The 12,461-nt window shown below is 41.9% G+C and overlaps 1 protein-coding gene across 2 annotated transcripts in view; it reads left to right on the top strand.

The window, feature by feature from the left end:
- The window catches only part of LOC115208368 (cadherin-22-like), a 126,995-nt gene that overhangs the window by 33,847 nt on the left and 80,687 nt on the right, over positions 1-12,461 (top strand). For both annotated transcript variants that reach the window (XM_029776374.1, XM_029776373.1), the window contains one exon: positions 8,822-8,941. In XM_029776374.1, coding sequence (XP_029632234.1) covers positions 8,822-8,941 — 120 coding nt within the window. The remainder of the gene's footprint in view (positions 1-8,821; positions 8,942-12,461) is intronic.

Below are 12,461 nucleotides of genomic sequence, written 5' to 3'. Positions count from 1 at the left end.
AGCGCAGCAAATTGTGGGTCGCTGGGGGGTCAGCCGGTTGGTTCAATGCTAACGTGAGGAGCCAGTGCTAACGGTAACATGAGATAGAAGGCTTCATCGTGTGGAGGACTATCTATGCCTTTTTGATTAATGGCTGTTCACTTAAAAACCACCAGGTCATCATCTCTCTTTATGGTTTTTCCTTTTTTATTTTCCAAATAAAATGGCCCTGGCATTAATGTAAATTATTTGGCCATGTTAAAAGCTAATGTTACCTACCTCTGTCCATTTTCGAGCCATGGGCAGCCGTCCATTTAAAGTCCAAAAGCACTAGCTGCTTTTCACATATCTCTAATTTGACTCAGACAAAAACTGTGTTTATATGTCGAGATGGAACCTTTCTGAAAGAGGACATTTCATTCACACAGTCCACTCAGAAGTTGGTAATGGGTAAACAAACTACCGTAGGTGTGCCAGCTTTATAGTGAGGAGGTGGTTAAGCGCTCACAGCGTGGCTCCTAGCCCTTGCTTATGCAACTGAGAAGGGAATGGTTTGTCTTTTCAAGTGGTGCACTCAAGATGGGAAAACCCACTTTGCTGAAAAATATAATATTTTATATATGATGCGCACATACTGTACTGATGCATGCAGGGCATTGTGTATCTCTGTTTGTTGATATTTATAGAGCAAGATTGGGTTTTCTGTGGAAGCCTGACAGTATACAGTAGCACACAACGAGTGTGAATACAGTTCTGAAAAAACTACACTTGAAAAACAATAATAGTACTTTGCGTTGCCTATGGCATTGCAGCACACCACACAACGACTTACTGTGTTTGGGACACAGTAAGTCGTTCTGTGCTGCCAATTTGAAAATAACTTATTGAGAGGGGCTTAAATGGGATCAAACTTTGGCTTTTGTTTGCGCTAAGCCATTAATATTTGTGACCGGCTCGATTCAGCCTTTTACAGCAAAATTTGAAATGTTTTTTTTTTTTTTACATTGGGTAAAATTAGAGACTCAGAGCTAGAAAGTGGTATATCATACACTACAGTTGAGGAACAATGGGAAAGTAATTCTGCTTTGAAAGTTGATAAACTTGAAACCTCACTTTTGAGAAAATGTCCTTTAATATTTTGGTAAACCTACTGGAGACCTCTTCTTTGTCTACATCCATTCAGCATCGTTCATACCCTCTTAAGACTTAGCCGCACCCATCTCTTTAAGGATTCACATGTGAGGCCATGTACCAAATAACCAAAGATTTCAACACTAAAGGCTGGTTTATACTACGGTGTGTTTGTAAATTCAATCTGGAGGGCCAGAGTGCGCTCTGGGCTTTCGTAAACTCAGTGTGTTGTCAGATTGTCCGTTTGTAAATTCAGAGCGTTTTGCTCTCGGAGCATTCAGAGCGCACAATCTCACTGGATGCACTGGCCGAGGAGTAGGGTTCTGACCTAACAGCAGTCAAGCACCCAGGCTAACTGGCTAACATTGGCTAGCTTGTTAGCTACTTCTGAGAGAACAGCTCACTCTGACCATTTTACTCGCCCTAGCATAGCTGGTTAGGCTGTTTTTATGTTATCCAGAGCATTGGTGACTGTAACTGTGCTGCTGGCAACAATTGAATTACACTTTTTTTGCCAACATTACTGACACTGGCCATATTCAACGGGTGTTGAGCATTCGTAAATTTGTCAGTTATTCTTCGCTCTGCTGAGTGCGCTCTGAAATCGGAGTAAATAGCCAGTGCGAATTTACCAGCTACTTTTATCGAAAGTTGTCGCTGTGACATCATGAACGTTGAAATGGTTACTTGCATAGTGGAGTCTTTTGTTTAGACATGTAGCAAGCTAGCTAAACAATGAACCATAATCCTAACTCATAACGTTACCACCCTGCATGAATCTGCAGGTACAGTTGAAGTCGGAAGCAAAGAGGCCTAAAAACCTGACTCGATTACACCAGCTCTGTCAGGAGGAAAATTCACCCAACTTATTGTGGGAAGCTTGTGGAAGGCTACCCAAAATGTTTGACCCAAGTTAAACAATTTAAAGGCAATGCTACCAAATACTAATTTAGTGTATTTAAACTTCTGACCCACTGGGACTGTGATGAAATAAATCATTCTCTCTCTACTATCATTCTGACATTTCACATTCTTAAAATAAAGTGGTGATCCTAACTGACCTAAGAAAAGGAATTGGTACTAGGATTAAATGTCAGGAATTGTTAAAAACTGAGTTTAAATGTATTTGGCTAAGGTGTATGTAAACTTTCGACTTCAACTGTAACTAACCAACCAGGTTCAATGTTAGCTAGCTAGCTAACATTAGGCTATACCTAGCAATGCAAATATTACTAGACAGATCATACATGTAACGTTAGCTTGCTAGCTAACAGTAGGCTTTAACTTGAAATGAAAACAACCTTCTGACTAAATTAGAAACATGTAATATCTGAAAATGTAGCTATCTTACCCGTATACATGGATGGACACTTCTCCCTCTCTGTCACGGATGCCATGGTTTCCCTTAGTTTGAAGATGTAATCTGGAGACAGATGTTTTATACACCAGCCTTCTGCTTGTTCTCTTTTTGACTCCCTCTACATATTTGCAATCAAACACCAGAATTTTCTCCTTAGCTATCATACTCTACAGTAATTCCACCGGGCATTCCACTGATTTCAAAACTCGGTCCTTCAGGAAGTGGAGAGCAACATTTTTGTAGTTCTACTATGTGATTACTTTAAAAAAAAAAGCTGGGTTAGAAAGGATTACCTAGGCATACTGACCAGTTCATGTTGTAGACAGAAGCGTGCAACATGGCAGACCAATCCGAACTCATCTCTCGGCATGTCCAGCTCACCCATTATCTCAGCCAATCCTGTCTTTTTCAGTGGCTAAACCAAATACGCTCGTAATTTAACAACTGTATTTGTATTTAATTATAGCATACAAGTTTGATATAAAGGCACATGAAAGTTCAAATGTTCCAGAAGCTATTTCTGCCCAAAAATTCATTACGATAAAAATAAAAAGTTTACGTTCAAATGGCTCCTCTGTGAATTAGTGACGCGCGACATACGCCTAGTTTCCTGAAACAAGTCACATTTGAATGTCATCCATCTCCCCGCTCTTTCGGACTATGCCATCCGTAGTAGTGGTTTAAATATTTAGATTTTGCATTGAGTGCCTAGAGTTTTAAAAAAAATACTACATGAAAACGTTGTCAAACTTGTTCTGTACATTTTCTCAAGGATCCACAGCACTAGGGATAATTGTAATTCTCATACTTTGCTCTTCATGAACACAATGGTGCTTAATTTTTCTGGACTTGAGGCAAATTTGTAGTTTGTGTCTAAAATATCCATGTGGATCAATAGGACCAAAGACAAACCTCATTGGACAATGGTCATTAGTGTTCATCCACACAACCTTTAACATGCATCTTCCAATAATCTCTGAACCATTATCCTCAAAAGGTAATGCTCCTTGACCTAACAGAAAAGGTGAATCTTCACATCTGCCTGGTAACAACCTCACTTTTACCTGATAAGGGCATACTTTTTGTAGGGCCCTATACTCTGCAAGGGCCCTTAATTAGAAAAGACCTGGCTTCAAATACTATTGAAATCTTATGAATTATTTGAGTGTTTGCTCTACCCTACCTGAAGTGCCAAATGGGTGGGATTTGCAGTTGTAGGACTATTCTATTGGTCCATTTAGCCAGGGAGGCTCAATCAAGCACAGATAAAGTTTTTTTAAATCATTTAAAGTAGTGTTTGAACCCAGGTCTGGTAGAAACAGCAAGAAAGCATTTCTCAAATTGTAGACGTGTGTATGCTTTTAAGTCATATTTGCACATGAGACATCCTCACAGTGACCCCAAAGATCAACACAGTCAGAAGCAGAGCCGTCTCTCTGACTGGAGAGTCGCTGGGTGAACGTTGCGTGAACGTTTTCCGCTGTGTTAATCCTGTGACTAATGTGGTTCTCTTCTAAGGGGATGCTGGACAGCAAAGACAAGCCAGGAAATTAGATTTGTGTCACAGCCACCTAACCCCTACCTGATGCTGCTTGTGTTGATTGACAGGGCACAGCACATGGCTTTGCGTAGAGCACAGATCAGCACACAAGAGAGCAGCCTCTTAGTGGAATCCCACCACAGGTCTAGTAGAGACTAAAGTAATCATCACTCATATGGTCATATAACCTTTGGATGCTGTGGAAGGCTGTGGAGAGCTGTAGCTTGTGGAGGTCACAGTCATGACAGCACCAGCCTATCGGGGCTAAGTGCAGGAGAGATGTGAAATGAGAGAGATCACAGAGAAGAGGAATGGGATACGGTGGCCACGTGCCTCGATCAATATGGCCCACATCCAGGTATATTTGTGAGCTGAGGAACATTCAGTGTTATAGACTCAACCCCTGCGTTGTAACTCATTGGTTTTGACGTGTCGGGAGATTGGCTGAGCATGAATAGACATGGGAGTGGAGAAATCTGATGTGTCACCTGGGAGAGCTGGATGGACAAATGTAGAGCAGGCAGAGATGCTTTCAAGGGATATTTTTCATTCCTTGAGTAAAATGACCCAGACATGTTAGTAGTGGCAGTCTTTTGGATGTGCAGTAAAGAATATTCAACTGATACATTTCATTACACACACAGGTTTGTAATTCCAGTACAGTTTATTGTTTCAAAGAGATTATGTTCGTATTGCCTATTGCATTATTCAGCATCATTTTCGCTATGTTCCTAGGTCCCCTGGCAGCGCTAGTGCCTACTCTGCACTGTAAGCATTAAATCGATTACTTTCAGACTGAACAGTAGATGTGGTTCACAGGAGCCAACCGAAGGTCACGGCTCCACAATACTGTCTACTAAACAAATAATGACACAATCTAATAAAAGAACCAAGGTACGGGCTAATAAAGGCTAGATTTATTTTTCTGTCACGGCAGATGGGAAATATTATCACTAAATCCTCATAGGGACCTCAGTAAGCAGGCCATTGACTTTTATGACAGTAATTTTTTTCCCTCCACTTTTTTTTCCTTCCTCACCTTTATGCAGAATGCTGAGGAATGAATCACAACTGAAAGTAGTGGAGAAATAACTTTTCATGTGAAAACACCTAGGCTTTTATGGCTTTACTAAATTATCCATAATACGGGAGGGGAGCACTTGGTCCTGCAGATTAGGGTGGGCAGAACTAGGGGAGGGTACCGCGTTAGCCACCGTGCAGCCATCACCGCCGTGCCGGAGATGGGCACAAATCTCTTTTACGAGGCTGCCCCTTAAATAGCTGTCAGTCTAGTGTCTCACACATGGCATTCTCCTCCAGTTCCCCACACGGTAATTGAACCATCTCCCCATGAGTGCAGAATGCTGTGGGAAGCCGTTTGAACAGACTGTGTTTGTGCCATTAAAACCGACCTATGCATAAATCTTGCCAGTAGGTGTGAAAAATAAATATATCACACCAAAACCCTCTTATTAGATCTTTCATTTTCGCACGTATCTTCCTCAACAGCCTATGTATTTTCATCCCCAGTACAGTATATCACTAAGGGTACAATTACTCAGACACACTCCACTCCACACACTGAACTATTAGACGTTTTAAAACCCTGACACGGGTTATGACCTTATTTTTGTTATGAACACTGTATTACTTAGTAACTAACATGCTATTACTAGGTTATAAGCAACCGAAAGCGCCACATTTTGCATTGTTGTCCAGTGTGCTTATTGGACGCCATTGCAGAGCATCTGTGAAATATCCAGTTCACCACTCCACGCTTTTTCCACTGAGAGACAGACATCTTGAAAGCTGAGAGGTGACATTTAGGCGGGGGTGTTTGTACGACAGAAATTAAGCACCCTTTAATGTATATTTTATGACACAGCCAGTCACTACTGATTTTCCTCAACTGTTTCAACTGAGAAGGGTGTAAAGTAGTTAGATCGGTGATTGGTAATGGTATGCCAGACTCCTCCGTTCATGTCCACATTAGACAACTAAGCAATGGAGATGAGGCCAGATACAGTACTTTGTGACAACTGCTGATGTATAAATGGCTTTATAAGATACAACTGATTTGATGGATTCAACCATGGTCAGAACGATACGTTTCAAAGAAATTATGTTCATATTGCCATTGTGACAACACAATTCTGAGATCTTCGCAAAGTGGCAGGAACTGTTTCCTGATACATTTCCTCAGAGAAACATTGTCTCTTTCCCATTCAAAGACTAAACTGCATCTACCTCCGAGTTGTGTGTCTTCAGTATGAAATTGGCAGGGATATGCACTCCATATCTGCTAGCTGATGTAACATCAATACCATTGCTGTGCATGAATAGTGATGTATGTGCGATACTGGTACATGGATATTACATAGCTTTGCATCCCAAATGGCACCCTATTCCCTACATAGTGCACTATTTGGACTACTTTTGACCAGAGCCCTATTGGGCCTGGTCAAAAGGAGTGCACGATCTAGGGAATAGGGTGCAATTTGGTATGCAGACATAGCTTTCAGAATGCCTTTCATTCTGGTGGAGCAGTGATGTGAGGTTCCATAGTATATGCAACATTAATGGCCAGGACACGCTAATAGCAGATCTATCCAAACCTACAGTTTCCAGAGATTGAAAACATTCAATGTGAAGCGCGGCTGAATGCGCGAAAGATCCACATGCAAACAGGTAAACATGCTTGTTAAAAAAAATATGTGCACTTATGGTATATCTTCCATTACGCTGTTAAAAAAATAAAATAAATTACTCCACTACATTCCGTCTCATCTCAAAGCAATTTACTCATCCGCTTCTATTTAGAGAGCAAGCAAAACGAATCTTTAGATAATGAATAAAGGGCGCTTTCTTCATTAAAATACTTTTCTCATTACTGTAACATTTTGTTGTTTGCTATTGGGTTAGTCAATAACTTTTATTGAAATTCCCTTGAGGCTGTCACAAAGTGGAATCTGCTTAAGACAGACAAACACCACAGCCGATAACTAATGCCTTAGCTGCTTCTGCTTGTGAGAGCTGAGGCCAGCCAAGGCATTAGTAACGACTCTAGCTGCTGCAGACTTACTCCTACTTCACCTTTTTTAATATATACACAATAACGTAGCATTTGCATTTATATAGTTCTTCCAGCCGCCTCGCACCCAGGCAGCCCCGAAACAGCTGAGCGTCACGCTGATTATTACCTGGGGAAAATTACGATAAGAAAGTAATCCCATGAAAGGGAATGGCTGCTCTGCTTTACCAGCGCATAACCAGGTATGCGAAAATGGACAACCCCCCTATTTCCAGCAATGCAAAAAAGATATCTGCTATAATGCCTTCTGTTTCTAAGGCGATAAGGACAGTTTCAAATTTATATCAGCCAGACAATGACAGAAAACCTGATATTTGAGGATAGGCAGGGTATCTACTTTTAGCCCCGTACCAACCATCCTGATCTCCCGAGCTTACATTATGTTTTGCTGTAAGGAGATCAAGACGGTTCGTAGCATTGATAATGATGGTAGCATACAACACAGTACACGCTTAAAGACCTCATTCGAACAGCATCAATAGATCCAGCCATTGAATAATCCGAAGGGAGTTGAAATATGAACTCTAAGCAGGAATTAGGTTCAACTTAAAGAGCTACACTGATCACAAGGATTTAGGAGTGCAATAATAGGACGCTAGCTTAAAGTTCAAGCACATCACAGAATTCCCAGGCTTTAGTTCCGTACCATTGCAGAGAACATTTACTTTAGCTAGCTTTGCTAATAGCTGGCGTAAGCCACCTTGGAGAAACGTTGCGGCCCTGCTAGCGAGAGAAAATTAGGGAGAAACCAAAAAGGCGGCTGCAGATACTGATCTAAGGCGCCTGTGGTAATGGCTGGGTGGCTTTTAATGATAATCCACTGTCCTTTTCCTTACACCACCATGACAGGAAACAAACAGAGCGCTGACACATCCTGCTAATTAGCATCATTATCATACGGCCATTATGCGGCTGGACAGTAAGTAGCATGACAGGGCTCTGGGAAACGCTACAGCTGTGACCTTTTGTGGACAACACCAGCTGTCATTAATTACCTATATCTTGGCCTGGGATGGAGGCTGACTCTCTTTCCTTGAGGGGCCATTGCTGCCACAAACCCAGTCACCCCATTCAAGGTGTTTCTCCACAGAGAAATGGCTAACAAGCTAAAAGGCAAGTTTAGCTTCCTTTCCCCACAGGACTCAGGCCCATTAAGCTTTATGGGCTCAAGGCTTTGCTTTGGCTAAAATGTGTGACTAAATGTAAATATGGCCTTTGCATTGTAGTGCCAGAGGCCTGTGGCTACACACACACTTGACTTGGAACAGAGCGAGAATTATGCTTCAATGAAACAACTGTGTTCCCCAATAAATCACAATTTTAAAGTCATCATGGAAACTATTCATGTTCATATGTGGTTGTAATCACTGTTAAAAGTTTGTTCGATTTATCACGTTCTTTCATCAGTCTTTGAAGATAGAGTTGTTAAATGTCTTAATGTTCTCTTTCTTCTCGAAAAACACAGCTTGTTGTCCTATGAAGGCGAGAACACTTGGTCACGAAGGGGAGGTGTCCTGAAATAACACATATATTATTTTGAGGAACAAACATATTGTAGGGCACTGAAATGGCTCCGCAGCCTTTCCAGCCTCCCCTCTCTCTCTGTCTCATGGTTCCTCTTCCTCACTGATTCACTATCTGTTTGTATGAGTGGAGGGCTCACCTGGATGTCCTGAAGCCTTGTGTTATTGTGCTGTTCTGACATGTAATTCTCCTGCAGGAACATCGGTGATGAAGGTCACTGCGTCGGATGCAGATGATCCTACATACGGGAGCAGTGCCAGGGTTGTGTACAGCGTGCTGGACGGAGAGAGGTTCTTCACAGTGGACAGACAGACGGGTAAGGGCAGACTCACAGACTTGTAGTATTACAAATGAAATTGTATTTGTGACAACAGGTGTAGACCTGTTGTGAAATGCTTACTTACGAGCCTTTAACCAACAATGCAGATTTTTTTAAAGTAAGTAAGAAAAATGTGCTCAATAAACTAAAGGAAAAATAATAACACAATAAATAACAAGGCTATATATAAGGGGTACCGGTACCGAGTCCATGTACAGGGGTTAGTCGAGGTAATTGAGGTAATATATACATTCTGGTAGGGGTAAAGTGACTATGCATAGATAATAAACAAAGAGTAGCAGCAGCGTATGTGAAGAGTGTGAAGGAATGTGAATATGTGTGTTTGTGTGCGGTGTGTGTGTGTGTCTGTGTGTGTGTGTGTGTGTGTGTGTGTGTGTGTGTGTGTGTGTTGGAGTGTCAGTGTAGTATGTGTGAGGTTAGAGTCCAGTGAGTGTACATCCAGCCTGTGCAAGAGAGAATAAATAATAATTAAATAAGGGGGTCAATGCAAATAGTCCGGGTAGCCATTTGATTACAGTAACTATTTGGCAGTCTTATGGCTTGGGGGTAGAAGCTGTTAAGGAGCCTTTTGGTCCCAGACTTGGCGCTCCGGTACCGCTTGTTGTGCGGTAGCAGAGAGAACAGTCTATGACTAGGGTGGCTGGAGTCTTTGACAATTTTTAGGGCCTTCCTCTGACACCACCTGGTATAGAGGTCCTGGATACTTTATCCAAGGAAATAATAATGTATCAGCAAACAGTGAGTTTATGTATTTCTTGTCTCATACCTCATATCGTGTACTTATATTTCTCAAAATCTAAGAATACGTATTGAAATGAAATAGTTATCATTACATCTCTGAAGTGTTATATTACAGTCTGTTGAGATAACTCTGATTGTATCTCCCAGCCAGCACATTTGGGTGAATTCCCTCTTTGTCTGAGGTACATGGGCATGAACTGTAGTCTCTCAGGCATATTCCAAGGTTTGTGTGGTCTGCAAATGTACCCCTGCACTAAACTTTTAATGATTCCTTTTTTGGTCTCGCCACTTTGATTCGGTTGTGCCTAGATGATGAATGGCCCTGCCTCAGCGGCGTTGGCCTGGAGACTCATAGATCATCTCCCCCCCATCATTTTTATGCACAATCAGTCAAAATACACTATGTATTTGTAAGTAAGTGGACACCCCTTCAAATTCGTGGACTCGGCTATTTCAGCCACACCCGTTGCTGATAGTTGTATAAAATCAAGCCCACCGCCATGCAATCTCCATAGACAAACATTGACAGTAGAATGGCCTTACTGAAGAGCTCAGTGACTTTCAACGTGGCACCGTCATAGGATGCCACCTTTCCAACAAGTCAGTTAAAATGTATGCCCTGTTAGAGCTGCCCCGGTCAACTGTAAGTGCTGTTATTGTGAAGTGGAAACATCTAGGAGCGATAACAGCTCAGTCGCGAAGTGGTAGGCCACACAAGCTCACTGAACAGGACAGCCGAGTGCTGAAATGCAAAGTGCCTAAATATCGTCTTTCCTCGGTTGCAACACTCACTACCGTGTTCCAAACTGCCTCTGGAAGCAACGTCAGCACAATAGCTGTTCTTCGGAAGCTTCATGAAATGTCCATGGTTTCCATGGCCGAGCAGCCCAACACAAGCCTAAGATCACCGTGCGCAGTGCCAAGAGTCGGCTGGAGTGGTGTAAAGCTCGCAGCCATTGGACTCTGGAGCAGTGGAAATGAGTTCTCTGGAGTGATGAATGCTTCACCATCTGGCAGTCCTAAGGACGAATCTGGTTTTGGCAGATGCCAGGAGAATACTGCCTGCCAGAATGCATAGTGCCAACTGTTTGGTGGAGGAGGAATAATGATCTGGGGCTGTTTTTCATGGTTCGGGCTAGGCCCTTTAGTTCCGGTGGAGGGAAATATTAACGCTACAGCATACAGTGACATTCTATATGATTCTGGGCTTCCAACTTTGTGGCAACAGTTTGGGGAAGGCCTTTTCCTGTTTCAGCATGACAATGCCACTGTGCACAAAGCGAGGTCCATACAGAAATGGTTTGTTAAGATTGGTGTGGAAGAACTTGAATGGCCTGGACAGAGCCCTGACCTCAACCCTATCGAACACCTTTGGGATGAATTGGAACGCCGACTGCAAGCCAGGCCTATTCGCCCAACCTCAGTGCACAACCTTACTAATTGTGACTGCATGGAAGCAAGTTCCCGCAGTAATATTCCAACATCTAGTGGAAAGACTGCCCAGAAGAGTGGAGGCTGTTATAGCAGCAAATGGGGGACCAACTCCATATTAATGTCCATGACTTTGGAATGAGATGTTCGATGAGCAGGTGTCCACATACTTTTGGTCATGTAGTGTAGGTGCAGGTAAAAGAGGTCAGAGAACAGAACAGCTGAGAATTTCACCTCATAAATTTTGTCGCGGTCACTCAAAAGTGTTAATCCTTAACCATCTTTCTGGATCCATGAACAATGACCTACATCTGAGGGATTTTTTAAGGAATGGTATGTCATTTGAATGTATTTTAACTTCATTATGGTATTTGGTATTGAAGTTCAAGTTTGAGTTACTTCTCAGGATGAAAGCCTAAGGATTCTACTTAATTATATTCCATACATTTCTAGAGACATAACAACTTCTTGGAGCTCTGCTCTCACTACCCTGTCATAAAAATACATTTACATTTTGGTAATTTTGCAGACAGAGCGACTAACAGTCAAACACACAGGGCTCAGTCATTGACAACTGATGTGCAATATTTTTTAGGAATGAAATTTCAAGCATGTAACAAACATTAGCAGTCAAGAAACATTTGATTGAGTTAAATGAGATCTTACTAAGAAAGAGCTGATGCAAAAAGCTGAATTTCTGATGTCTCCCATGCCCTTGGTTCTTGAAAGCAGTATTATGTGCCTCTATATCCCGCAACTGAATTTGACTATGTACTGTATGCTGACATACAAACATTGCCTGCAGCTACTTGATGTTGAATGTGAGTGGAATCTCTAAGTTGTGTGTCTAGCAGACAAGCACAATGCAAGGCACTGGGAGAGATGCCATCAACTCGGGCAATGCAACAATGGAATTTGATGCAGATATCCCACCAGGGAATATAATTGCATTAGTCAGCAGCACACAGCTCCCACTATTTGACCAGAGAGTTGACTCTTTACATTATCATCTCGTTCAGTGAGTCTGGGATCGGTATGAAAATATATAGAGATGGAAATCGCACTGAAAGGAGGAGAAATTCACAACCTTCCCTGATTTAGAATTTCATTTTTCTGTTTTGAAATACTCTGAGGATGTTAACAATTCCAATTGAGTTCCGGGTTTATACTGCCCGTGGTATATTGCCATGCAATTTTTTTGCCAGGTTCTTGGAGAAACATACCAAGAAAGGTCATGTTTGGGGTAAGGTGGTAAATATACTATCTTTCAAAAGTTTGGGGTCACGTAGAAATGTCAGTTTTTTAAAGAAAAGCAGTACATCAA

The sequence above is a fragment of the Salmo trutta genome, chromosome 14 (genome assembly GCF_901001165.1).
Source record: "Salmo trutta chromosome 14, fSalTru1.1, whole genome shotgun sequence".
In the NCBI taxonomy this organism is placed as follows: Eukaryota; Metazoa; Chordata; class Actinopteri; order Salmoniformes; family Salmonidae; genus Salmo; species Salmo trutta.
Note: the sequence above shows the minus strand (reverse complement) of the source record. Positions and strands in the feature narration are given on the sequence as shown.